Raw genomic sequence first — 27232 nt, 5'->3', positions numbered from 1 at the left:
GAATTTAGGGAGTAGGATTTGGCAGGGGGTGGGGGTGGGGGGTTAAAGAAGTTTGAACCTGAAGATTGAAAAGATCTCAGGGAGTTCCTGCGAGCAGAGTGCAAACTGGTTTTCAAGATCAGAGATGAAGGGAATAAGGGTTTTCAAAGAAAACAGGTTTTCACCGAGTACTTCAAAGCACTCTACTTGATTTTCGGTATGACAGGCAAAGACGAGTCAAAGAAAAAAAGAAAGAAAAGATAAGGAAGTGAGCTAATGGACAAGAGATCTCGGCAATTTTCAAATTTGAGGAAATTTGCTATTTTCCCTATAGAAAAAAAAAGTCCTGGTCCCCAGTGTCTCAGAAGGCTACTGGTTTAAACAAATAACAATAGCATCCTTGTGACATTGGTTTATTTTCAATTTTAAGGGTAAGCATCTGATAACACATGATCCTCGGATTAAGAGTCCAAATTCCAGAAAGAGCCTAAAGAAATCAAATACCATTCTTCTATTCTTATGTACAGATTATTTTATTGTAAAAATGTAACAATTACAAATCAGTCTGTCGTAAAATCAATGCTATATTAGCATAAGTGTAATCCCAAGTTTAAAAAAGCTGAGCAGTTCCAAGCAGGAATAAGCATTAAGCTATGATGTCACTGAAGTTACTGTCAAAAAACATCAATGCATTAAATGTGTTTTTTCTATAGGGAACTGAGAAAAATTAAAATTTCTGAGCAGATTATCTTTTCTTCTTATATAATCACAGACATATGTTTATTTAATAAGGCCATGAGATGATATGTAAACATACTAACTTCAGCAAGATTTTTTTTTATCAAATAAAATCATCTTTCTGTTAGAAACTTTCATTCCAGTCATCTTAAGTGAATAATCCAAATGTCAAAGCAAATACATTTTCTTTAATATGACCGGTTAAGCCCTAACCCTCACTTCCTTCTAGGGGAACAGCATTAAAAGCCATTGCTGCATTACTTGCTATAGAAACCTGGATTATCATTTTAAAGGCATGAGCTTGCCTTTGCACACCTAGCACAGGAGAAGGCTCTATCCAGCGAAGAGTGGACACCGTGCTCTGCTTCACAGGTGGAGAGCAACCTGGGGCCGGACCAGGGCGCCGACTCTCACAGATTCGCTTTCTCCCTGGCAGCCAAGTGAGACCCATGCTGCATCCAGGTGTGAATGGCTTTCTGTTTGAAAAGAACAAGACCAGCAGGTTAATTAACTCCCTCAGCAGCAACATGGTTTTCATCTTTGCTTTAATGTGTGCTCACACTAAAATAATAACAATTGGGAATTCATTTATCTAAACTGCCTTATATCGTCCAGAGCTAAAATGAAGAGTATGGGCTTTGCAAGTGAGTTCTTTACGTGGCAAATGAGGGTCCGGACAGCTTCGGAAATCTAATAGTTGGCCCTGAGAAGAATCACTGTAAAAGGAAATCAAACTACGCCTCGTCTAATCCAGGATACCCTTCCTCTACCTCCAGGCTGCACTGGGCTCACCTTAGGTTTCTCAGCATTGTATTTGTCCAAAAGAGCCTGGATGCGGGCCCCATAGTCAGAATGGACATCACTGAAGTTCTTGACCTGAAACCAAATGAAAATGATGTAAATGTTACCCGAGCCCCTAACAGGCCAGACCCCGGTGTCCGGTTCACAGTGTTTACTCGTTGGGAAGGAAGGAAGGGTAGAACCACACAGGGTCTGTCGACACGGGGTAAGATTGGGGCGGGGTCTGGGGAAAACCTTGGCCCATACTGGCTGAGCAACCTTGGATAAGTCATTCCTCTGAGCTTCAGTGTCCACTCCCCATAAAATGAGTGAGATAATTAAGCCTACCTCACAGAACATTATAAGAAAAACACATACGAGGTGAGCTGCGCTAACGACATGTGATGAACTGACCTCAGAGTGGCTCAAGTCACGGTGATTCGTGTACAGAAATGGGCCCAGACGCTACCTGAATTTTAAGTGACGTGCACAAAGACACTGGCACCTGCTGGACAACTCCACATACTTCAAGCAGGAATTCCTCACCGGGGGCTGATCCTGAGCAGACAGCAGGAGGTGGGGCACCGGGAACCCACATGAAGCCTCCCGGCTTCGGCGCATGTGAGATAAGAACGCCAAGGGTCCGAGCCCAGTTCTGCTACTTCTACACGTCTCACTCATTCTCATCAGTAAGAGGAGCTAAAACCCGTACCCCCTTATCTCACAGAGCAACTGTCCAGCTCTCTGCTGCAGGCGGCAATAATTAAATAGTGCCTCAGGAATTTAAAGGGTTATTTTTCATACACTCACTTGTGAAAGACAGTTAAAGACACAGAACTTTGCCTACAGAGAAAGCGCCCAGCCTGCTGGTCCCTGTCTCCAGGCCTTTGAACACATCCCAGAGAGCTGCCGGCCAGCTGCTCCTTTGAACAGAAAAGCAGCAACCACGAGACGAGGAAACTGGGGTTGCCTAAATTTACGTGAAGCTTAGCCCTGCGGCTGGCCAGAAAACTGCCAAGTGAGAAGGCTCCGTGTAGCACAGTGAACTGCCATCAGAAATACCACAGTACCTCCGCTCAGAAGTTCAGCCTGAGTTTTGGAAGCAGCTCAGTTTTCCCCAGAGAGCATGGAAGTTTCTAGTTGCTTCTGAAGGAGGGTCAAGTGTCATGACACCCAGACAGGCTTCACGATATAAAGTTGCAATCTGTTATCTCTCACCTTCTTTTTTTTTTAATTTTTTAAGTTTATTTTTTTATTTTGAGAGAGAGAGAGTGTGCACATGTGCACGAGCGGGGGAGGGGCAAAAAGACGGAGGGAGAGAGTTCCAAGCAGGCTTCACACCATCAGTGCAGAGCCCGATGCAGGGCTCGAACTCACAAAATAGGAGATTGTGACCTGAGCCGAGATCAAGAGTCAGACACTCAACCAACTGCACCACCCTATATTTCTTATCTTCTAAAGTCTAAGAAAAATTGTGGCAGGACCCACATTTTTATATAGGACAGTACTCTCTTGAACAGAATTTGGCTGCAGTCAATAAAGAGCATAGGAGAGAATTCACCCGAACTCAACTAAATTATTATACGCCGGACAAGGAGCTAATGGATCAATGGATACACCATACTCACTGCAGATAAAACACAGAGAAAAGGATCAGAGGTTGGCTGGGGATTAGTATTGATGTTTTTTTTAAGTCCAATTAGCTCAAGTACAATAAAAATGACACTTCCTTTTAAGGGTTCTTTCACACAGCTGCACTCTCTTCGGCCAGCAGATGTCACCGTCGGCTTACAAAGCGTGACTCACCGCTTTCTTCTGGATGAAAAGCTGTGCATCTTTCAGATGGCCAGCAATGTTCTCACACAGGCGCTTCCTCTCCTCTTCATTCAGTACCTTCATATAGAAGGTCCGCACCTGCTCAGTGAAAATGCACAGTGCAGAGAATCAAATAACCAGTTTATCATGAACAAAACTCACCCGATGGGCCCCTTTTGAAATGAAAAAGTAAGACTTCTTATTGGCATAAGAATGAAAACGATTTTAGAATTTAAGGATAATTTAAAGTTCTAGTTAAAATTGTCATTTGTGCGGAGTTCATCACTTTTTTTTTGTTTTATTTTAAGCAAAACAGAAAGAATTCAGTTGATCAGAGCCCACAACTGCTTCTTCATAACGTCCTTCTTCGTCAGTGTTTGTAAATCTCTTATGAACAGAAAACCATACAGTCTACAATTAAGAATCCCACCACACCTTAACACTGCCAAGTCCAAAGTGTGCAAGCTGTCATCACATAGAAATTCAGCACAATACAACCTTTGTTCAATTCACCCAGAACCACAGAGGAAAAAAACTCTAATTCATTAATATATATCCTTAGTTTTTCAGAAGCCAAGCTTTCTTGGAGAAGACACAGGGTGCCTGGGTGGCTCAGTCAGTTGAGCGCCCGACTCTTGATTTCAGCTCAGGTTGTGATCTCAGGGTCATGGGATCGAGCCCTGCATTGGGCTCCACACTGAGTGTGTAGCCTGCTTAGGACTCTCTCTCTCCCTCTCTCTCTGCCCCTCCCTGCACTCCCTCTCTCTAAAATAAATAAAATGAAAAAAAAAATTTTTTTATGAAGATACATGTTAGTAATGATATTTTGTTTATATTATTGAGCTCACCTCTAAAATTAATATCAATAGATTAAAATGGAAAATTGGAGCTTAGTATTGGTATAGGAGCCCTAATGGACTTTGTTCATTTCTGAAATCAACCATTTCAAGGTAATAGCTATGATTTTATTCTACTATTTCATTCAATCAACCGATACTTATTTACTGAGTACCTATAATGTACCAGGCACTGTTCTATGCACTTTATATTAATGTTTATAAAGATTAAAAAATCCCATTATCCAAAATATCAAATTCATAAAATGTCAAAATGTTCATAGCTTTTCTAAATATGTTATCAAATATCAAGCCATAAAAACATTGTTTAAAAATCTGAGCAAAGTTTACGTTTGACACCAAAGTTTAAAAATCTGACTTTTGATAAGAAGACAATCCAATCACAGTACTGCATTATGGGGATTTTCTCAGATCTCTCCCTCAATTCACTAATTCTCTCTTTAGCTATATCTAACATATTGCTTAATCATCCACTGAGTCCCCATATCCATTAAATTCTTATTTGAAAAATTGTACTTTTTGATTCTAAAAATATCTATTTGGATCTTTCTTAAATCTATTTGTTTTTGTTTCCTCACATCCTATTCTTATCTTGTAAGTCATATTCCTTTCTGTATCTCCTTGAATACTGTATACATGCTTATTTTAAAGCCCTTTTAGATTATTCTATAATGTACAGGATTTTTCCATCTATTGCATGCGCAATTTCTCAGGGCGATGGATTTCCCTATATGTACTGTAATTTTTCCCTGTGACTCATGTCCAACAGGAGTTTTCTGCACAATCAATTGTATCCAAGTTATGAAGGTGTCTTGTGATATTTTCACCATCTCTGCAGAAGCCTAGCAGGGTTCACTGACCCACTGTCTCTCACTTCAGGGCTTCTTTATGTTCTAAGTGGAACAAGAATACAGAGACCTCACCTAGAGGAGAGGAGCAGAAGAGTGGGACCCCCAGTTTCTCAGGAAATCTAGGGCCCACATGCCACAAGCTGCAGCCTCAGTCTGGTGGATAGTTTGTTCCTGGCAGTTCCTGGCTCTCACCATGTCAAGAGCCCAATTCTAGCTCTCTGCAACACAAGGAGCCTGAAGCCTATACTCCTACCCCCTTAAGTCATAAATAGGGTCTGGTTACACACCGTAATATATATACCTTCAATGTTCACACACTGTTGTTATTCCTAGAGATTTAATTTTGTCAGCTCAACCACTTTTTAAAAAAATTTTTAAATCTAGCATGTCTATGTGTGATGAGTAGAAGTAAGGCATCCTGTGTCCCATCAATCACCATCAAACTGAAAGGAATCTGGTCCTGCAATTTCAGTAGTGTGCTGGAGCCCGCTTGCTCATGAGGGCATACTGTCATCTTTTTACAAATTTTGTGACCTGTTCACCATAGCCGTTATTAAAAATTCAATTACATAAACTTACATTATAAACTTTATTTATAAAATAAATTATATTACAACAAAGATAATAAACTCCTGGTTTCCTGGGTGGCTCGGTTGGCTGAGTGTCCAACTTCGGCTCAGGTCATGATCCCACGGTTCATGGGTTCAAGCCCCGCACTGGGCTCTGTGCTGACAGCTCAGAGCTGGGAGCCTGCTTCCAATTCTGTGTCTCCCTCTCTCTCTGCTCCTCCCCTCCTTGCACTCTGTCTCTCTCTCTCTTTCTCTCAAAAATAAACATTAAAAAAAATTTTTTTAAAAATAATAAACTCCCAAAATGTATGATTTCCCAATTAATACATGTAACCTATGCTCCTGAGGTTATTTGTGTCTGCTGTATCTCTACAGTGGAAATACTGAACATCATATCCCTATGCCACAGATTCAGTGACACCATGTTGCTAGCTTAAAATCAGCTCCAGGGAATATCTTCATCAAGAAAATTGACAAGCACTATAATCCAGGGTTTCCCCTGCCCGCCCTGCACACAACTGCTAATATTTATCAACACACCACTGAATAAAAGCCATACAAAAAACTTGTTTGCCTAGGATCTGGCTGGTCTAGCTCCAAGTTTTTTAAAAAGTACACGTGCAAACAGTGATGAACAGCACCCCTATCTCATCATGCGGACATGACGACTGCAATGTAAATAGTATGTAACCCTTACCATCTAAGCCTGGCTTCAGCATTCACACCACTCAGGTCAAAGGCAGGCTGGGACTTGGAAGTCAAACTGAAGAAGTCTCCAGGGTGCTGTGATCTGCATGTTCTTACACCTGGCTCGCAACCACCATCTACAGTTGCTCACTATAGGTGGCATGGACCCCACACATGGGACGGCTGTTCTAATTTATTAGCCAGATAAGGATTCTGAACAGCTTTATCAGCTCCAACACTTTAACCACAGACCTCTGACCAAATTCCCTTTAAACATTTTTTTAAACATTTTTTTTAATGTTTATTCATCTTTGAGAGAGAAAGAGACACATAGCATGAGCAGGGGAGGGGCAGAGGGAGAGAGAGACACAGAATCCAAAGCCGGCTCCAGGCTATGAGCTGTCAGCACAGAGCTCAACATGGGGCTCAAACTCGTGAACCACGAGATCATAACCTGAGCCAAAAGCGGACGCTTAACCAACTGAGCCACCCAGGTGCCCCCAGAAAACTGGTATTTTTACTAGTCTATACAAAGTGAGAGAATGATTTTTTTCTTTAGTAAGCTTATTAATTGAAGTATAATAGGCCTATAGTAGAGGGCACCAACCATAAGTGTGAGGTTCAATATTTGTAAGTGAACACACTATGTAACTACCACCCAGATCATTCACACTCAGAAATCTGCCCACTGTAGTCCCTTTTCCCAGTCACTTTCTTTCCCCTCCAACTGCCTCCCTAAAGGCAGTTCTTTTGACTGCTAATATTTATATATTTTGAATTTTTTAATGTTTATTTTTGAGAGAGAAAGAGAGACCGAGTGCAAGCAGGAGAGGGGCAGAGAGAAAGGGAGACAGAATGTGAAGCAGGCTTCGGGCTCCGAGCTGTTAATACAGAGCTTGACAGTGTTTGAACCCACGAACTGTGAGATCATGACCTGAGCCAAAGTCAGATGCTCAACTGACTGAGTCACCCAGGTGCCCCGACTTCTAATATTTTAATTGTGTTTTGCCAAATGTGCTTATCCAAGCTCTTGTTGAGCATTTGGTAACATGAACAGTCCTGTACGTTTCTTCAGGTGCTCATATGTACACATTTCTATTGCGTTCCCACACAAGAGTGTACTTTACTAGGTGAAAAGACCCACACGTGTTTAGCTTTAATGGATCCTGATACACAGTTCTCTGAAACAGCTGGACTAATTTACACTCACAGGAGAGTTAGAGTTGTTTCTCGTTCTCTCGACACTTGGAATGGGCAGTCGTTTTAATTCTAGACATCCTGGAGCATATGTAGTGCTATCTCTTTGTGGTTTCATTTTACATATCCCTGATGACTACTGAGATAAACCACCTTTCATATGTTTTTCAGTCATTTGGATATCCTCTTTTGTGAAGTACCTATTCAAGTCTTTGCCCATTTTCTATTCATTTGTCTTTTTCTCACTGCTCTGTAGAAGTTCTTTACATATTCTGGACATGAGTCTTTAGTTAGATGAAATGCAAATATATTCTCTCACTCTAGAAGCCACTTACTATCTACATTAATTTTTGCAGACATTGTATTCGCTAGTTTAACACTGGAATAGGCCTCATGCAGGCAAAATTCTTTGAGAGGCAGGGATTGTATTATAATATACTTGGTAACACCTGCCTCACCAAGAATAATGCAGTTACCACAAAAGGCTTTTAGGTGTTTCATTTCATCTAAATGTGGTTTATATCCTACTATAAAGTAATTTCTTTATTATATACACATATCTATGTATACACATATGTGCCTTTCAAATAAAGGTATCTCCACAGTGAATAAATTCATGTATTTCAATATCTTTTACTTGGAACCCACATTTATAAACTGAGAAACTAGATATAGGTCCTATTCTAAGTTTATACACTAAGTTTAACACCAGCTATCCAAACAGAGCTCTTAAGGCAACTAGACTCTTTAATTTCATTCTTCTCTTGTGTGAGGTATAAGTTGTACTGGACATGTTAATGAGGAGGCTGCTCTATAAAGTCAAAGGGTCTCTTGCAGTGCATCCACAGAACAGCTCTTAGGCAGCCACAGGGGATTGGAAAGAGGGTGGGTACTTGACCAAGGGCAGTCAACCATAGGCTGGCCAAAGGCCAATGATGCAAACTGAAGTGAAAAGATCAGTCAAATCAATCAGACTTCCTCTCTCCAGAAACTGATATATAAATATTGAGAGACAGAGAGAGAGAGAGAGAGAGGGAGAGAGTGAAAAATGGTGTAAAAAAAAAAAAAAAGTGATACATGGAGAAAGAAGCCATAAAGAAGGTTAGGCCATGGTCAGAGCAATGTTAAAACAGAAGCTATGAGGTGGTGAGGAGAAAGTCGGGAGGACATGGTAAGAATAAGAAATCAGTTCTAGAAAACAGAAGACGACAGGTGGAAAGCAGTGGAGTAATATGAACAGGGTGCCCTATGATGGAAACATGCATACTTTTGCTACCGAGGCTCCTAGAGCTATTGTGAATCAAGTTCCAGCCCCTTAAATCTAGGCTGTCCTGCCCATCTTCTTAGATGTGGTTGTACTTAGTTGCCTTATTTGCCCATCTCTTACATTCTTATGTGTCACTGCTTCCCCAATGGCCCCCACCTATAACCCCTTCAATAAAATTTGGGGGAGCTGAAATGAGTCTCCATACCTTGTACTGAAAGAGCATAGCAACACAGCTCTTCAACTCCATCTAATAAAGGGACTGATTTATGATTAGGGATGTCTTCCATGAATTCAGTTTAAGACATATTAGACACTTTAGGAGGGGGAAATATGCAGACACTAACAAGAAACTGATCTAATGAGTCTCACAGCTGACAAAGGAGTCATTACCTGAGTGACATTGTCTTCATTGGCACTGTTGAAGCGCTGCACATCCGGAGAACACCGGCTGCTATGTTCGATGGCACAGCGCTGTTCTTGGGGGGCACTAAAGCTATTGGGGTAATAATTTGGAGCACCACCTTCAAAAAAAAAAACCATACGGATTCACTTAGGGAGATGAAAACTGAAGTAAGTCTGAAAACAGTCAACGTGATAAGATATAATTCAAGTGGCAATTACACATACACATATATACACACACATGCCTGCGTATATACACATACAATACATATGCATGCCATGTACCTATTATTTTTAAGGTCTTCTGTCTAGCTACAGGCAGGACTCAGATTCTTAAAGAACAATGCCAGCTTCCAAATGCTCTCACGTGGGCGGGCCCACTCTGGGTCTTGCTGAAGACATCTCAAGGTTGCTTGAACACTTCAAGGGATCTGACCTTTAAAATCCTCCGGTGCTTACCAGTACGAATATATTCATACAGGTTTGATCTGGCCCCCACAGAAGAAGAGACCCAAAGACACGTTTCAAATCTGAGAGTTGCATTTGGGCTTGAGCTCAGTTCAAACCCCAAATCACAGAATTCTTGGGAGCAACTGAAAGTTGCTCTGCTCCTTCAATCTACAGACACATAAACGGAGCCCTGAGCTGTTAACTGCTCGCCGCATGGTCACGTGGTCATTAGTGGCAGAGCTGGTGTTGGGGATCTTTTTCGTGCCTTCCACTGCAGCACACCCATCTTCCCATTTCCCATTCCAGAGCTCTCCTTCACCCTTCCTTCAAGGTTTTTAAGATTCTCGAAGTCTCTTTCCTTTATTGACTATGACTTTATTCAGCTCTAGCTTCACTTTCGCTTCCCTCCACAGATGAATAAAAAAGGGTTTTCAAAAAAATTTGGTATTTCAGGTATGTCAGCACTCATTTATCTAGACTTCTAGAAAAAATAAGGATAAAATGCAATCAAAACATATTTTACAACTTCTGGAATAAACGAAAAGGCTTTTCTTTTTCATTTTGGCATATTTACTTTCCTACCTGCTTTGACTGGTATTAGCTGAAGCTTGAGTTACCTGAGCACATGCTGCCTAAATAGGAGTGGCCTAGAAACATATTAAGTGTTCTGAACAAACCAGTCTGAGCTTGGAACTTTAACCAGCTCACTGCCAGAACAGATTATCCAGAGTGAATAATCAAGATGCGCCTGTACATGACACTGATCAAGGTACCAAGTGCACGTAGGAAGAAGGAAGGCACCATACTATTACGGAGCCCAATTACTAGCCCTTGGAAGTCATTCTAGGCGAGCTTCATCTATATCAAAGGTGTTGTGCTCCAACAACCAGCCACTACAGTGGTCTTCTGAATTTAGAATCAGCTCTTTGAAATGTGCCTATTTGGGTAATCTTAAAATTCTATTTCCAAATAAGTTCCGACCTTTACTCAAAGTAGGAGTTGTCTTCGAGTCTTTGACTACTGGGAACAATTGAGCTCTTTCATCAAAACTCAAGAGCACAACCCAAATGCTTGGCTTTTAAAACTGGGCAAAGGGTGTGTCAAAATGTAGCCTTAAGTAGTTTTTTCATACATATGCCACTATAATGGTAAACAAGAATGATAAACATGAAACAGGTACTAATTAATGAAGTTCTGAAATCTACATGAACCTCTCTGATACAGGTAGTCTCAATAACAGAAGGACTGAGGAATATGAAAGAAAAAAAAATCACTTTAGAATAAAAATACAGAAGACAGATACAAGGAAGTAACAATTACTTTGGGTAATAACACACCCCGTTAGCCCTATAAACCTCAGAAAGCAGAAGTATTGCAAACACCTAATATAATCAGTTAGTGAGTAAGTAAACTTGTTAAATACATAGAAAAGGCTTAGTCATGATGATAACAAATGCAAGGCACAAAATCATATAAACAAAAAAATCTTAAGTATATAAAAAATAGTCACAGAAAAAAATACAGCAAGAAATACAGCAAAATGCAACAGTTGTGGTCTCTGAGGGCTGGGGCTGAAAGTGGGTTTTCCTTCTCCCTTCTCTTCTTTCCCTTATGTTTTCTAAATTTTCTTTAGGGCACATGTATTATTATTATCATAGAAAAGTCATCTTTGAATATAGACATCTATAGCCATAGATATAAATATAAATCATCAGTAAAATTTCTAAAGGGATCAATGTAAGCAGCCTATTGCTAAAATAAATGTGTCCTAAATAGAAAACAAAAAGAAAATTAAAATCTATATTAAGCTAGAAAATATTAAAAGGAAAAAAACATTAATTAAACAGTCTCTAATTAGAACAAGTTATCACAAATAGAGGCTGCCGGTACATGGCACCAAAAACAGAAGTCAAAAGAAAAAAATCATAAATTTGAAAAATGAGTTCCAAAAAACAAAATGATGCACTACAGTCTCATCTCACCAGTTGATTTACATGAATTCAACTACACGCCCTTAGTGAAAAGGGAAGAATGCCTTGATTTACTCTGTCTCCCTTATCTCACCTGCCCCATCCCCTCTAAACTCTAGCTACATTTGCTCCTCCTCAGCCCCGGCAAAGTGCAAAGAGGAACAAGAAACAGGAACTCTTGGCTGTTGCACTTCCAAGAGTCTAAGTCCTAGCGATTTAAGAAACTATCTACTTTGTGAAGTCCCTAAAACCTAACCCCTAAATTGAATGCTACTCGACAACAGCCAGTGTGTGTGTGAAGGATTTTCCTCCCTGCCTTTCACTATCAGATGGACAGCAAGTAAAAATGTGAGATGGGAACTGTCAATAAAACCTATCAGATAAAGTATACAGATAAACTTTCCTTGCTTCATAGAGGAGAAGGTCCCCTGGGTCTTCTCCACAGAGCAGGACATGGCAAACCGCTGGCCTGGCATGGCGTCCCCTGCCCTCTCCCCACTCAGCAGGGCCCTCTGCCCTCCCTGGGCGAGCCGAATGTCTTAGGCGTACCCTGATTGTCGACCATGCACATGGGGCCGTCACGCTGGTAGTTGGCCACTCGAGCACGGAAAGGACAGTTCACAGGTATCTGAAGATAGTTGGGTCCCAGGCGGTGGCGGTGGGTGTCAGGATAGGCAAAAAGGCGGCCCTACAGTTATAAATGGAACAGGCATTGGTGCTGTGCAGTAACAAACAGAAGGGTCTATAAACTTCACTCTCAACTTTGTAGCACAAAGCACTCTGTACCGGGTTCCACAAACGCTGCCTACTATCCCCTGAAGACAGCAAAGTTTCTTCCCTTATGAAATGAGTTCTCCCTAACTGAACAGCTCTTAATCTTCCACGTCACACAGCGAAACAACTCCAGATTTTCACACCTGTTCTAGGTAAGAACGCCTTTGTTTTCTCAAATAACAAGTTAGCGTCCTGTCTTATATTACTTCCTACTCTCAGAGATGTATCACATCGTAGGCAACTAACTGGAATCTGTGTCCTTTTCACGGTGATCTGGCTTACCACTTTGGATGACCCTTGAAAATTTATTAACGTGACCTTGCTGAAAGGTAACTGAACCCACTGTCCATTACCATACAACCACTACCACCCTCGGACACTCCTCAGCTCCTGTTGGAGTAACTTCAAAGTTCTCCTCACTGGCTCTCCGCTTCCCGCCCCTCCTCCGACAGTATCGTCCTACACGCTCCTGCCACAAGAATGGGCCTAAGGCCCCACACCGATTACGTTACTTACCTACTTTAAACCTTTCCTCACTGGTCACCAAGTGGCTAAACGAGTATCACGGTTCTTCCCTACATGTCTCCTCACATGCTCCAAGGCATTAGAACTCACAGCCAATGACTTGAGAAGTTGTGGAAAAACCGGGCTAGGGACTGATATCTTGACTGTGCCTACTACATAAAGCCCTTTCACTTTCTAAACACACTTTTAAAAAACTGTAAAGACAGCACATTGAATATAAAATACATGTTTGCCACAACCACAATGCTGATAGAAATTATATGATTCATTCATATAATTCAATTCACCCATATAATTGCATGGTTTGCATTTATCATCTTTTCTCAGGACTCTCTTCCCAACAGTTTCAATGAAATGGCTTAGACATTTATTTTTTCTTGTTGCAGAGAACATGTATTTGATCTGTGGTCCTTTCTCCTGGGCCTAGGCCTCCACCCAATGTTTCCGTGCTCTTCTAATTGTATGACTCGGTGTTGTTAACTGTCTCCATGTCTCACTGTGGTCCCAGAGACCCATGGTGACACGGATTGTGAAAAGAATTTTGATGACATTTGCTCCTCACCCTGTGTCCTCAATACCAAGGCTATGCAGTCTTGGCTCTACCCATGCCAAGTTCATGCCTTGACAAATCCCATTAACCTCTTTCACACGGTCCAGCCGCCTTCCAACTCCAGGTGGGGAGGTTGAGGGCCCAGGGTCATGCTGTCTTGGCTTCCTTTCCTTTCCAGTTTCAACACAGGCACTTCTGCCTATCCTCTGCACTCTGCTTGGCCTTTCTTCTCTCCTCCCTAACCTTCACTTCTCTCTTGTTCTGTCACCAACTGGAGCGATGCTACTTGATCACAGATCACATTTCTCAAAACGGAAGAAACCTTCTTTTCCTAAAAGGTATAACTGTACAAACTTCTACTTAAGCACTGAAGTCCCCTCTGACGTATGTTCCATGTACCCAATCCTACGTCTTCTACTTCAGGAAAAAGTGACTGCTTACAGTTTAAATACGGTCCACCATTGTATCTATACTCAGGTCTCTCTCCTGCCCCATTTCATCTCTGTTGAAAACTGAAATCCTATCCATTCTTCAAAAGCTATCTCAAATGATAGCTCATTCTCAAAACTCTGTCATCATCCTCCTAACAGACAAGATTTCTCCTGATTCATGGGGCCTTCTGCTTTATATTATAGTTATTGTGAGTCTTTATATCTGTTATAGCAGCCAGGGCAGTTTGCCACACACAGAAGTATTCAATTTATAGTAGTTAAATTGAACTGAAAACGAACAAAAACTTATTTTCTATAAAAGTCCCAAATGTTCCCAATGTCAAATCAAACAAGGTTCTATTAAAAAAAATACAGGGCACCTTAGCTTGTCTCCATGGACAGTGACTCCTGAACTGGACTTGGACACTTATATAAGAAGCATCCATCTGTCACTATGGTCTGATCTGGGGTAATGATCTTTAACCCCTGTATCATGGTCAGAGTCCAAAAACACAAGAGATTGATTTACTCACTAATTATTAAACCAATTATTTTCCTACTGATTTCTGGTCCCCCCAAAATATTTTTCCCTATTTCTACTCTTTTTTTTATGTTTATTTACTTTGGGCGGGGGGATGGAAGAGGCATAGAGAGAGGGAGAGAGAGAATCCCAAGCAGGTTCTGAGCTGTCAGGGCAGAGCCTGACCTTGGGTTCAATCCCATGAACCTAGAGATAATGATAGGTGTCGAAATCAAGATTCGGACGCTTAACCAAATGAGCCACCCAGGCTCCCCTACTCTTTCTACTCTTGAAAGAGCATAATGGAAAGTGATTTAAAAAAAAATAGTGAATGAGTAGGAACATTACTGAGACAAATGGTTAAATTAACCCACTGCCTTCAATCAGTGGCAACAGACATTTAGTTCATAAAAACCATCTCCTGTCTCCTTTTACAGATGGAAAAATTCAAGCATCACCATGGAAGAGGAAATGAATCAAGTTATACTGAACAAGGTGTTATAATCAATTAATGATATTCCCTCCCACCAATTACAGACTGAACAAAGAGTGCTTTACTCTATGGATAACTGAGGTTTTTCTAATGTAACTTCTTTTAAACTAAGAGACTAAATGTCAGTCTTAACATACTGAGAGACTTTACTAAGAAATTTGCTTTATACTGTAATACTATAATCTACGAATGCTTCAGTCAGACCCACAGGAACTGAGGAAACTAAGGACCTAGATGAAAATTTAAGTGATGTTTTGGTTAATTCTTCATACAAAAGTCAGGCCAAATTACACAGTGTGTGTGTGTGTGTGTGTGTGTGTGTGTGCCCACGCACACATATGTGTGTGCTCCTGCCTCTGAACATCTCAATCCACCGGGTTTACCTGAAGCATTTTGTCAGGGCTGGGCTCGATGCCAGGTGGCATGTTGCTCGGGTCAAATGCCATCTGTTCAACCTCAGCGAAGTAATTCACTGGATTCCGGTTTAAAACCAGTTTACCAACTGGGATAAGAGGGTAGTCGTTGTGAGGCCAAACCTAAAAATAAATGTCATATTCACAATTACCAGACAACCAACTACAGGAAACTAATATAATGAAGCCCACGATAATAAGTGAAAATAGTGATTTTTTTAATCCAATAAAATGAAAAGAACTTCAACTGAGTACATTGGTTGAATCTTTCACAACAGTTAATGGTAAATATTGACATCTTCCCTGGGCACAAGTACATCAGCTTTTCTTTTTTTTCTTTTTTTTTTTTTTTTAAATTTTTTTTTAACGTTTATTTATTTTTGAGACAGAGAGAGACAGAGCATGAATGGGGGAGGGTCAGAGAGAGGGAGACACAGAATCTGAAACAGGCTCCGGGCTCTGAGCTGTCAGCACAGGGGCCCGATGCGGGGCTCGAACTCACAGACCGCGAGATCGTGACCTGAGCCGAAGTCGGCGCTCAACCGACTGAGCCACCCAGGCGCCCCTACATCAGCTTTTCAAGATCTGTTCCCTGCTAACAACGATAGATCAAGCCACATAGAAGAACTCAGTGAACTCAGCAAACAGGAACTAGAAGTGTGATGCACAGATTAGGAAAATCCAAAGAGGCACCACTGCCATTTTGTACATGACTTCTCTATCATTATGAATGCTTGACTGGAATCTGTAAAATTAGGCACAAAGAGACTTAAAAAAGAAAACAATTTGGCTGTCAACGGACTCACCTTGGTGACATCAAATGGATTAAATGGAAAGGTTTCTGCCTCACTGAACGTCATGACCTGGATGTAAAAAGTCCAGGAGGGGTAGTTGCCTGTGGCGATGGCATTGAAAAGGTCCCGGAGGCCATAGTCAGGATCTTCCTGGGAAAGTCGTGCTGCGTCTTCAACAGAAAGGTTTTTGATGCCCTGGTCAGTCTGCAGAATGAGAGAAAGAAGCTCACACTGAAATGTACTGGCAAAGTTACGGAACTTTAATCAGTTATGCATTGAGGAGGATGAGCAATGCTACACAAACACTGGACCTTCCTTGTGACAATTCCACTCTTTAACTCTGATCCAAATATGAATTTATCAACAAGAAATTCCACTTGGTTACCCTCATTCTTTTAAATATGCAGGGATTCTGTAGGTGCATTTCATATTTAAAATTAGTCTTCTCTTTCCCTTTCTGTACCCTGAATTTTTTTAATTTAACTCTTAACATATAGTTGATTTTCAACGTCTCACCCATAATAAGAATGCTGTGATACTGTCTTCAGAAAAGCCAAAAACTTTTTGGTGTAACATATACAAAACATAAAATGTACCACTTTAACCATTTTAAAGTGTCCACTTCAGTAGATTTTTTTGAGTATATATCTCAAAATAAAGTTGCCAGGTAATATGGTAATTCTATGTTTGATTTCTTGAGGAACATCAAAATTGTTTTCCAGGTGGCTATTATTTCAATTGTTACACTCATATTACTTTTCAAATCAGAAAAAAAAGCAAAAAATATTTTTTAAATGAGCAAAAAATTAATAAAAAGGACTATCTTTTTTCATGAAGTTAATTTTTAACTCCCTGTTTTATAATAGCTCAAATAAATTACTGAGATTATGCTCAGCTAGCATCCCTCCACCTCTACTGTCTTCCTTTTTTTAAAAGAAATCATAGAATCATAGTTCATACAGCTGAAAAGAACTTCAGTAGAGCCACTCTGAACCAATTCTCTGACTACGAGTAGGCAAAACTAGTATTCTGACTTCCCAAGCAAGCCATTAAAACCCAAATAAGTTAGTCACTGTCACCAGTGTTCCTATTATCACACCATACTGCTCTTCAACAGATTTCCACCTATATCTTATTCTGAAGATCCCCACAAGCCAAGCATCGAAAGATTTCCTCAGCAAAGTGAACTCTGAAACTCTTTCTATCACAGAAATCTCAAGTCTCTCTAACCAGTGGCAAGACCTGAACTCTTCTTACTATCAGACCAGAAGTACAATCACCTTCCAGATTTAAAACTGGAGGTCACCATCTGCAGATCATCCAGAGAGCGAATCCATTAAATTGTGCAATAATATTGCAATACTTTTCTGATTTTAATTGAATTCCCTTGGGCTCAGAAAAGACTAACCATAGGTCAGAATAATCCAGACTGATACATCCAAGTAGGTCTCAGGCCATCCCAGGGCCCTCTGCTGAAGAGACCCATAAGCAACCCAATCCTTGCAGGATCATGGACAGTTGCTATGATTATCCCAATTTTAGAGTGACAAAGCTGGAGCACAGAGAACTTTCAATAATAGTAGACCAAGTCACAGATATCCAGAAGAGGGAAGAGTTGAATTCAGACTGGTCCAACTACAAAGCCACCACCATGCCGGTGCACCAGACACAGTCACTTAGTCTGGCTTCCAGTGACACTACACCTCTCCTCTTGGCACTTACAAGCCCACAGGGCAACTGTTTCTTAAAACTGTTCCTTGCCAAAGATTATAGATCCAAGTTATAAGTACAAAGAGGGGAGACAGTTTTCCTGTTTGATATACATACATAAGTTGTTCAGATAAAGATTAAAACAGGACAGAAGGAAAGAACAGGTCTTGGGACAGATACCATTAAGAGGGAGACTGCATTTGTCCTCAGTCCACTTCTGTCTGTGCTTATTTTAGCAGTAGTATTTGGAAACATGTTCTTAGGCAACCAGAGATTCTTTAAATAACCTTCTAGAGTTCTCTGAGAATACTGCTTATTGCAACAAATGCCAAGATCATAGTAAGAAAGACGAGCCCTTTAAAACACTTCAATTAATTCAAATGTTCTCAAAGCTTCCCCTGAAGGAAAGTTATTTGATATGATTGTATGAAAGTAAATGAAAAAAAAAAACAGAATTTTTATTTTCTTACATTTGTAACTGATTTTACTTTTTTCCCTATTCAGAATATACCCTTGATAAATGCTAAATAAATGGATGGAGGAGTTAAAAAGTTAAAAGAAATGTTTCTGGAAAGATAACATCAGACATTGAGAGTAATGGTGAGACTGGTATTACAGACAGGAAGTCCCCATTTCTGCCACTGTCCCCTCCTGGACCACAAAAGGTATCTAGGCTCAAATCGATGACTCTGGGCTAGGAAAGGCAAAGCAACATAATACTTTACTGTTTGCTAAGGCTTGACTCTAAACTCCAACAAAGAAGTCTAGAAAGCTAGGCTAAACATGGTAGAAATCTCCTTTCATATAGCATGAAGGCCTGTATTATCTCCTTACATTTGAGCCCAAAACAAAACCTTAGGTCTTCCCTCTCCAGGGAGAATGGATACGCACCTGCCAGCACCAGAAACATTAACCCAGAGAACCAGCATGAAATGAGCATTTTCCCAAATATTTACACATTTCTCCCAGGACCCCAGAAGGAGAAGAGAGCTTGACCATTGAGAGCAGCTGTGTGTTCCTACCCTCTGGCCACATGGAAAGAGACCAAAGAGAGCCCACACAGTTCCCCTAACAGGGCAGCGCACACCTGTTCATTTGGGCATAGCCAACAGAAGAGTCATGGTCCTGATCAACTGAGTCAATACTTCCCAGCCTTCAGAGTGGACATAAGGGAAAGGTGGAAAGGGCCTTGATCTCTGGCCAATCCTCAAGAGAAGTAAGGAGACATGGGTGGTGAGAGCTTTGTCCCCTCTTCCCCAAAGGCAACACGTACCTTATAATGGAATTTGCAATAAACTACCTCTCCATTCGCATTAACCAGCTTGAAAGTATGCGATCCATATCCATTCATGTGCCTGTGTCCATCTGGAATCCCTCGATCACTGAACAAGAAAGAAACCTAAGAAACAGAAAAGTAAATAAAGCCTAAATTTTTTCAGTTTCAATCAAAACATCCTAGATTCTTAAGACATTCCTAAGTTTCCAAAAAAATCTCTTAATGACATGGGGCACACTAACCAAGTACCCACAGGAAAGGTTATCATTAGTATCATTTATACAAAATAACAAGAATTTTAAAGCAGAATGATATGTAAATCATTAGCCTCATGGCTCAAAATTCTATAAAGAAAAGCAAAAGCAAATCTGAAAACTAGCTAACTTGTTATTCAAAATCTATTTTAACAGTAAACGTGTTTGGTACCACTTTTCCCTTCTCTCCCTGATACAAAGAGCTTTACTTCATACTAGAGGCTTTAATCCTTAGTATTGGGAAATATCAATTGATAATGTTTCTAGGTCATTTAAGGCCTATGAATGAGGGAAGATGAACAAATGCAGATTATAAAACTCTTCAGGATCAAGCAACCTGAGGAAGCTCCCAAAAAGAAAGTCAGAAACCAAGTGCAGTGAGATAACCAGCACTGGAGAAATGGCACTACGGGGCATAAATGGCACTACAGTGACATGTTCTGATACAGTGAAAAAGGAGAGCCCCCACCTGATGCAGAGACTCAGGGCGCAGGCTCCAGAAGTCCCAGACCATGTCCGGATCCTTCAGGTGCGTTTGAGGGTTTCTCTTTTGACTGTGGATAAAGGACGGAAACTAAACAGAAAAGGAGACAAAAATCCAAAAATCAAGTTTATCGGAGTGATGGTGTCTTACATTATACATTGCCTATTGGTAGGTAAGCAATATAATTGTTATAATTGTTGGATGATAATTCTGAATAGTATAATCCCAGAATTTCACACTGCCAAGCCCTAAAACAAAATTTACCCTCTACATGTTCCCAGGACAAAGTGCCTCTTTTCATTCATGGCCTTAATGGGAATAGTCCCATTACATGGAAAACTGGACTATTCCCATTAAGTCAGTGAATCTTGAAATGCCAAACTGAGGACCAACAGTAATTGTTACTTGATCTCATAAAAAGATACTAAATACAGAAAAATGTGCTTTAAAAGGCAATCCAACCAACCCAAATTCTCTTTTTTCTGCTTTTCACAAGGCCTCTCCTCAAAGGACAGTCAAAGCAGATTGTCTGAAACCAATTTAAATCAACAAACATTTGTAGAGTGCAAGTTACTTTATCACCTACCAGTATGGCATCCCTGATGAAAAAAATGGGAGTGTTATTTCCAACAAGATCCCAATTACCATCCTCTGTGTAAAATTTCACTGCAAACCCACGAGGGTCCCGAACTGTGTCAGCTGAGCCCGACTCTCCAGCTAGAAGGTTCAAATGGGAAAAATGAGGCATAAGCCTAAGGTCATAAAAAAACATTAGGATCTATGCTTTCCAACCCACTTCCTAGAAGGAAATCAGTCACTTAAGTGCCTGAGCCATTATTTCTACCACCTGCCAGCCAATTCAGTCCCCAAATTAAACAAAATAATTGAGATTAAGAAGAGAGAGTTTTTGGGGCGCCTGGGTGGCTCAGTCGGTTGAGCGTCCGACTTCAGCTCAGGTCATGATCTCCTGGTTTGTGAGTTCGAGCCCGGTGTTGGGCTCTGTGCAGACAGCTCAGAGCCCGGAGCCTGCTTCAGATTCTGTGTTTCCCTCTCTCTCTGCCCCTCCCCTGCTCATGCTCTGTCTCTCTCTGTCTCAAAAATAAATAAAAAACATTTAAAAAAAAAAAAAAAAGGAGAGTTTTACATAACTGTAAAAGCTGAAAAGATTACCCACTTAACATAAAATAGTTCAAACAGGTAATTAAATTTTAAATTAAAATAAAGGAAGAAAATAATTGTAAAGATTAAGGTAGTAAACAAAGAGAATAAGTGAGTTGTCAAAATTATGAGGTTAATATTAAGAAAATGAGCTAAAATATAGATTCTTATTCTTAGCGTCATTTATTTTTTGCATCCACAGTATTTTAAAAATGCACAAACACAGACTGAAACAGAAACAGAATTATTCATGCATGTGGTGTATTAAGATGTAGTTGATAGATCTAATTCTTACTCGTGCTACTGAAAAAAATCACTTAACCACTAGAAATAGAAATAGCCCCACCCTGCAAAGCAGATCCTACAGATGAGATTACAGACAATGTCTGTAAAGTGCCCAACGATGAATGGCACGGAGTTAATTCCCAATAAAGGGTAGCTGTTGTGGTTACTGAATAAGCTTCCCACTCCACATTTCCATCTGAGGCAACCACTTGTGGGAAGGTTCTTTCCAAATGTCACAGAATTGCAGTGGTGGCCTCTGCATAAGTGTGATTTCCTAAGACCTCAACAAACAGAATTAAAAGTAACTTCCTGCATGGCTCGAAACAATTTTTCTGCTGTAAAAACCTGGTATAATTTGGAGAAGTGTTTTTTTTTCTACCTTCTAATACGCTTTTCTTGAAATGAAGTTATAAATGCCCAAAATAAGGTACAGGGTTGAGTTACGCAGTGCCAGTCACGCAAACAGATGGACTTACCGACAGTGGAGAATCGAACCGCAATGGGAGTCCTCTTTCCAATATGCTCAAACACCTTTGCTTTGCAGTATTTGGTAATGTCATGAGTGACCTCGAAGTAGCCAAAAGCTCCTAATGAGAAAGACACAGAAACCCTCATCGTGAGACCATCACAGACCACTGGGCCCACTGCCAATAGGCAGCTAGGTGACAAGGGAAGCCGATGGTTCGGCACTGGCCTTCTGGGAGCTTCTGAGATGATGGGAGAAGGGGAGATAGATGGCCAAACACAAAATGAATGGGGACAAAATGCAAAGTCCTGTTACCACTCAGCGGTAACCCAAGGGCTACACAGCTGGAGCCAAGAAGAAAAAGAGACGAGTGGGGGTGGAAGTAGCAAGTCAAGGCTGACCCAAGGACACAGGGCCTGAGGAGGCCTTGAAGTACAGGTAGGACCTAGGAGATAAAGAGAAGAACAGGGAGAAGAGGAGAAAACACAGGGAAAGAAAGAATAGGATAAACACAAATAAGACACCACAGGCCAAACAACAAACTGAACAGCATACCAAAGTCGTGATGGAAAAGCCACACAGAAAAAGCTGGAGAGGGATGGAAGAAAAAAATTAAAAAAACTAGAAAGTTCTAACCGGGAGTCCAAGCAAGCAGCTAGGAGAAAAATTTTTTCTTCCTTCCCATCAAGCTTGCTTGTCCAATTGAGTTTTTGGCTTTATTCTAAACAGCACCCTATCTTTTGTTTCTGTAATAAAAGCAAGATAAAAGTTTTCACAACTTTTGGACAAAAAGGAAAAATCACCAGAAATCTACCACCCTAACACAACTATCCTCAATTTTGCACCATTCTTCCCAGTATGTAGTCAATTAGGGCTCCATCTAAATCTAGCTACAATTCCAGAATGCCCATGTCTCTATTTTCATATTTTTATTTCTTCACTAAAGTGCATAATGGAAGAAAAGGAAGATTACTTTCATTTTTAGTAAAATGAAGCATTTTACATATAACGTTCAATCCAGAGAAATAACCATCATTTAATTACGAGCTCCTCTCCTGATGGACATTTTTTTCCCTTTCTCCCAAGAATGGAGATTTGCTGCTTCTATTAAAGAAGCCCAAACCCTGTGAAAGGTAAATTTTTAACCCAGGTGTTATGAAACAATCCTTTCACAACAAATAAACACAGCTCTCACCTGCGCCTTTAGCATGCACCACTCTCTCAGGAATTCTTTCCCGGTCAAAGTGAGCCATTTCATCAGTGAAAACCACATCCTGAACAAGAAGAGGTCCCCGGGGCCCTGCTGTAATAACATTAAGTTTGTCTCCGATTGGATTACCGGCCCCGGTGGTCAGGACGTCAGGTTTCTAAAGTGAACAAACACAAAAGAACACAAAAGTGTGCAGAGACTGAGTACAATCAAACCATTATTTACACTGCCAGAGGGCACGCCGCCTTCCAATTTTTATACCTTCTGCTCCAGCTCTTTTTAAATTTCCTGTGTCTGAACTGCCGAAATACTACAAGATATGCCATTGCCTGAAATATATAGGCCAGTCTTGGAAACCCTTGAAAAATCTCAACCCCAATCTGCTAAGAAATCCGCTCTGAAGAGTGGAAAGAAGGCTCACTAGCCTGCCACCTCGCTCGGCCCCTGCTCTAGATACAGCTACCAGTGGGCTGGAAACCCCCAGATGGGGACCCCCCCCTAAAGAGATCATATGTGCTCAACACTGAATGTCCAAGTGATAGTAAGAAGATGGTCTCCAGAGAAGCCATGCTGGCTAATGCTTGCGGATGCTTTAAGACTGCTACAGATGTGAAACTGGGTCATCCTGTATGGTGCGCTCATTTCTCTCAAGCAGCAAACACCAGCTATCTCCAATATCTCTTTTCAATTCCAAAACAAACAAACAAAAAAAACCCCAAAAAATTCAATGGCTTTTATTGTCACTGAAAATAAACCGTTGATGGTCAAGATGGATTATAGTATTAACTTGCTAAAGATGTCAAAGGTCCATGAAATGGGACAGGTTATTTCACTGTAATAAAGAATTTATTTTAGGGGCGCCTGGGTGGCTCAGTCAGTTGAGCGTCCGACTTCAGCTCAGGTCATGATCTCACAGCTCATGAGTTCGAGCCCCACGTCAGGCTCTGTGCTGACAAGCTCGGAGCCTGGAACCTGCTTCAGATTCTGTCTCTGCCCCTAAGCCACTCACATTCTGTCTCTGTTTCTCTCAAAAAGAAACATTAAAAAAAACATTTTTTTTAAAGAATTCATTTTAATCCACCCAATTCTTCAATATCAGTTACACTGGAAGCCCCTCAGCTGTCCCTTCTCTGGGACGGGACCAGCAGTATGTTTTAATTAGTGATCCTGCACAGCTCTTAGCATCATCTTGCTTTATGGTCACACACTCTGCTCTTGACCAGAGACAAATGTCTCTCCAATGTCTTCCCCTGGCCTCTGGGAAACCAGGGGAGATGTGTGGGTGAAGCAGAGCTAAGCCACCTCCATTCTAGGGGAACAACTCAAAAAGGTCCAGTGATGGAAGTCCACGATTCCAGCTTCCTGTGCCCAGAAAAGCACTATGCACAGAATTTTCACAAACCTGAAATGGAGTGGATAACTTTTGCTCTCGAGACACACCCGCTCTGAGTAGTAAAATAAACTCAATGCCTGTCTCTTCTCTACAAGGGGATATGAGGAGGAGAGGGGTCACTTAAACTATAAAAATACCATGAGCTCTTTGGGAAAATGCACTGAATAAGAGAGATCTTGGAATCTGCAGAATTAATAAACAAGACTCATACACACACTAGGATACCCCCCTGCCCACCGGAGTTCTATTCACATGGAAATAGGAAGAGGCCAACATAGAACCGTGGAGGAACTGTGAGCACTAGGTCCAACTGTGTATGTACAGCTAGCTCTGTGTATGTACTAGCATATTACTTACTATTTCTGAGTCTCAACTTTTCACCTGTAAAATGGACAAGAAACAACTACCTCCTAGAGTTAATGCATGGATTAAAAATGCTAAGTTCATGCCAAATGAGGGCCCCACACAAGGCACACACATGCTAACGTTTTACTGGCTGTGTGAACGTGCTCTGATAACAAAAGCAAAGCATTTTAGGTATCTTTTTCTAACAACCATGGCACACGTGCAGCCATCCATTCAGATTCTCTTACCCTATCCCTTCCTCACCCAGCTGCAAACTCTCCCAAACATAAGAAAGTTTAAGGGTCTAATGAGCAGATACCACCCAATCGTGCCACACTCTCTTTTGAAGATACACAAGAACTAACACATGGGATACTATATACTTTTTATTATTATTATTAATTTAAAGTAGAAACTGAGGGGCACCTGGGTGGCTCAGTCGGTTAAGCATCTGACTCTTGATGGGTGTTCAGGTCATGATCTCATCATTCATGGTACCGAGCCCCACTCTGCGCTGACAGCACGGAGCCTGCTTGGGAGTCTCTCTCTCCCTCTCTCTCTCTCTGTCCCTCCCCCCCATTCACGCATGCTCTCTCTCTCTCTCAAAATAAATAAGTAAACTTAAAAAAAAATAAAGTAGAAAATGAATCAGAAAAAGGAAGGAAGAAATTGCACAAGTTCACCTTTAGTTGAAACCTAAAACCTTGATTTTCAACTATGGCTGTCACTGGAATCACCTGCAAAGTTGTTGTTTTTGTTTTTGTCTTAGAGAGAGTGAGTGCGAGCAGAGAAGAGGGGCAGAGGGAGAGAATCTTAAGCCTTAAGCAGGCTCCATGCTTAGCACAGAGCCCGATGCAGAGCTCGATCCCACAACCCTGGGATCATGGGATCATGGGATCATGACCTGAGCTAAAACCAAGAGTCAGACACTCAACCGACTAAGTCAACCAGGCGCTCCACCTGGGGAGCTTTTTAATGCATACTGATAGCTGGGTCATCCACCTAGAAATTTCTGATATAATTAGTCCGGACGAGGCCTGGGCATCAGGATTGCTTTGAGCTCCCCAGGTGATTCCTAAGTGAAGCCAGGATTAAGAACCACTGACTTAAAGCTTTGGGGTGAACTACAATTAAAATAATAAGAATCTGAGCAAATAATTTGTCCACACCTTCCTGTGCTCTTTTCAACATATAAACATGGCACTAAAGGAAATCTAAAACTATAAATAAATAAAGGGGACATCGCATAAAAGAGGAAAGTATGACAGGAGATACAAAGAAGCTCAGGAAAAGGAAAGGTAAACAGGTCAGTGTCACGTACATCCCTCCATCACTCATGGAAGCGATAAAACCACATCACATGTCCCCTCCTGTGGACCAGGTCAGAGTGATAGGCTCAAGAATAAAAACTATGCCCAGAGGAGGTACATGCATAGTAAGGTGGATGAATGAATGGCTGAGTGAAGAACTGAAGAATGAGACGGTCTCCCCTGATGGCCCAGACTCATGGAAACTTGGAAGCAGGAATGCCGGAATTTTCCCGCGTTTTGGCCTCCCTCCCACCCTGTGCAAGAATGTCCACCACAACACCGATCAAGCTAAGAAATGAAACCTGGGTTTCAAAGTTATAAATGTAGCACTCAGCCTCTCTTCCTTGCTCTAATAGATCAAAGGCCCTAATTTTTAACAGCTTTCTTCACACACACTAAACAGAAACAACATCACAGGCTTAGAGCTGGAAGCTCTAAGCTTGCTCTGCTAATGGGATGGAGGGTGGCCATTTCCAGTCCAAAGTTAATCAAGAAAGGCAGAGAATCAATGCAGTTGACAGAACTGTACAGAACTCCTAATTTCCCTTTATAACCACCATTTCTGGAGCACCTGCCATATGCAAGGCTTTATCCCAGCTACCTTTGCATAAGTCACCTCACTTAAGCCTCCAATAATCCAGTGAGAGACATGTTATTATTCCCATGTAATGAGTGATGCTGTATGTATGATCAGAGACTTTGACTGATTTTACACAGATTTCAATGTTGGAGCCCAGGTTTACTTGTTACATATAAGAAGCAGGATGGGCAAAGAGATTTCTTCCAACTTGCTGATTATTATTATCATTATGTTGTTGTTGTTGTTTTTAAACTCAGATCACTTTAGAACTAGAAATTTTAATGACAGAAAAGCTTTTAATTGCTGGATAATTCTAAGAGCTCTCTCTCTCTCAGGAAAAGCAGCTTTTGTACCTGTTCAGGTGTTTACATCCTTCTGGCTGCCAATTATTCCTGATATTCATACACGCTTCTCCTGAACCACTCTTCCTGCTCTCACCCCTACACCATCCCTTGAGCTGGGCCAAGGGCATCTTCTTGTACCCCACTGAACAAAATCCTTATAACTGCCGGTCTGCTTCACTGTTTTTCCTCTCTAGAGAGTATACTTGTTTTACATCTATATCCCTGATACCTGACACGATGCTGTTATCAACAAGTACACAAAAAAATGCTTGTGGATTCAACGTGTGAATAAATTAAACTATGGGCCAATCCAAAATGGCCAAGAAAGATTATCCCTAAGTAGGAGGAGGAAGCA

General features: G+C 41.0%; 1 protein-coding gene across 1 annotated transcript in view; it reads right to left on the bottom strand.

Annotated features, from left to right (window-relative positions):
* Positions 1–491: 491 nt before the first annotated feature.
* CAT (catalase) overlaps positions 492–27232 on the bottom strand; it is a 35957-nt gene continuing 9216 nt past the window's right edge. Inside the window, exons 2-13 of the mRNA XM_007082047.3 lie at positions 22891–23062; positions 21706–21816; positions 20373–20503; positions 19772–19876; positions 19046–19171; positions 16075–16266; positions 15239–15391; positions 12112–12250; positions 9131–9261; positions 3304–3411; positions 1510–1593; positions 492–1193 (exon numbers count right to left, since the gene is read on the bottom strand). Coding sequence (XP_007082109.1) covers positions 1128–1193; positions 1510–1593; positions 3304–3411; positions 9131–9261; positions 12112–12250; positions 15239–15391; positions 16075–16266; positions 19046–19171; positions 19772–19876; positions 20373–20503; positions 21706–21816; positions 22891–23062 — 1518 coding nt within the window. The 3' untranslated portion in view covers positions 492–1127. The remainder of the gene's footprint in view (positions 1194–1509; positions 1594–3303; positions 3412–9130; positions 9262–12111; positions 12251–15238; positions 15392–16074; positions 16267–19045; positions 19172–19771; positions 19877–20372; positions 20504–21705; positions 21817–22890; positions 23063–27232) is intronic.

This window comes from Panthera tigris, chromosome D1 (genome assembly GCF_018350195.1).
Source record: "Panthera tigris isolate Pti1 chromosome D1, P.tigris_Pti1_mat1.1, whole genome shotgun sequence".
Taxonomy (NCBI): domain Eukaryota; kingdom Metazoa; phylum Chordata; class Mammalia; order Carnivora; family Felidae; genus Panthera; species Panthera tigris.
Note: the sequence above shows the minus strand (reverse complement) of the source record. Positions and strands in the feature narration are given on the sequence as shown.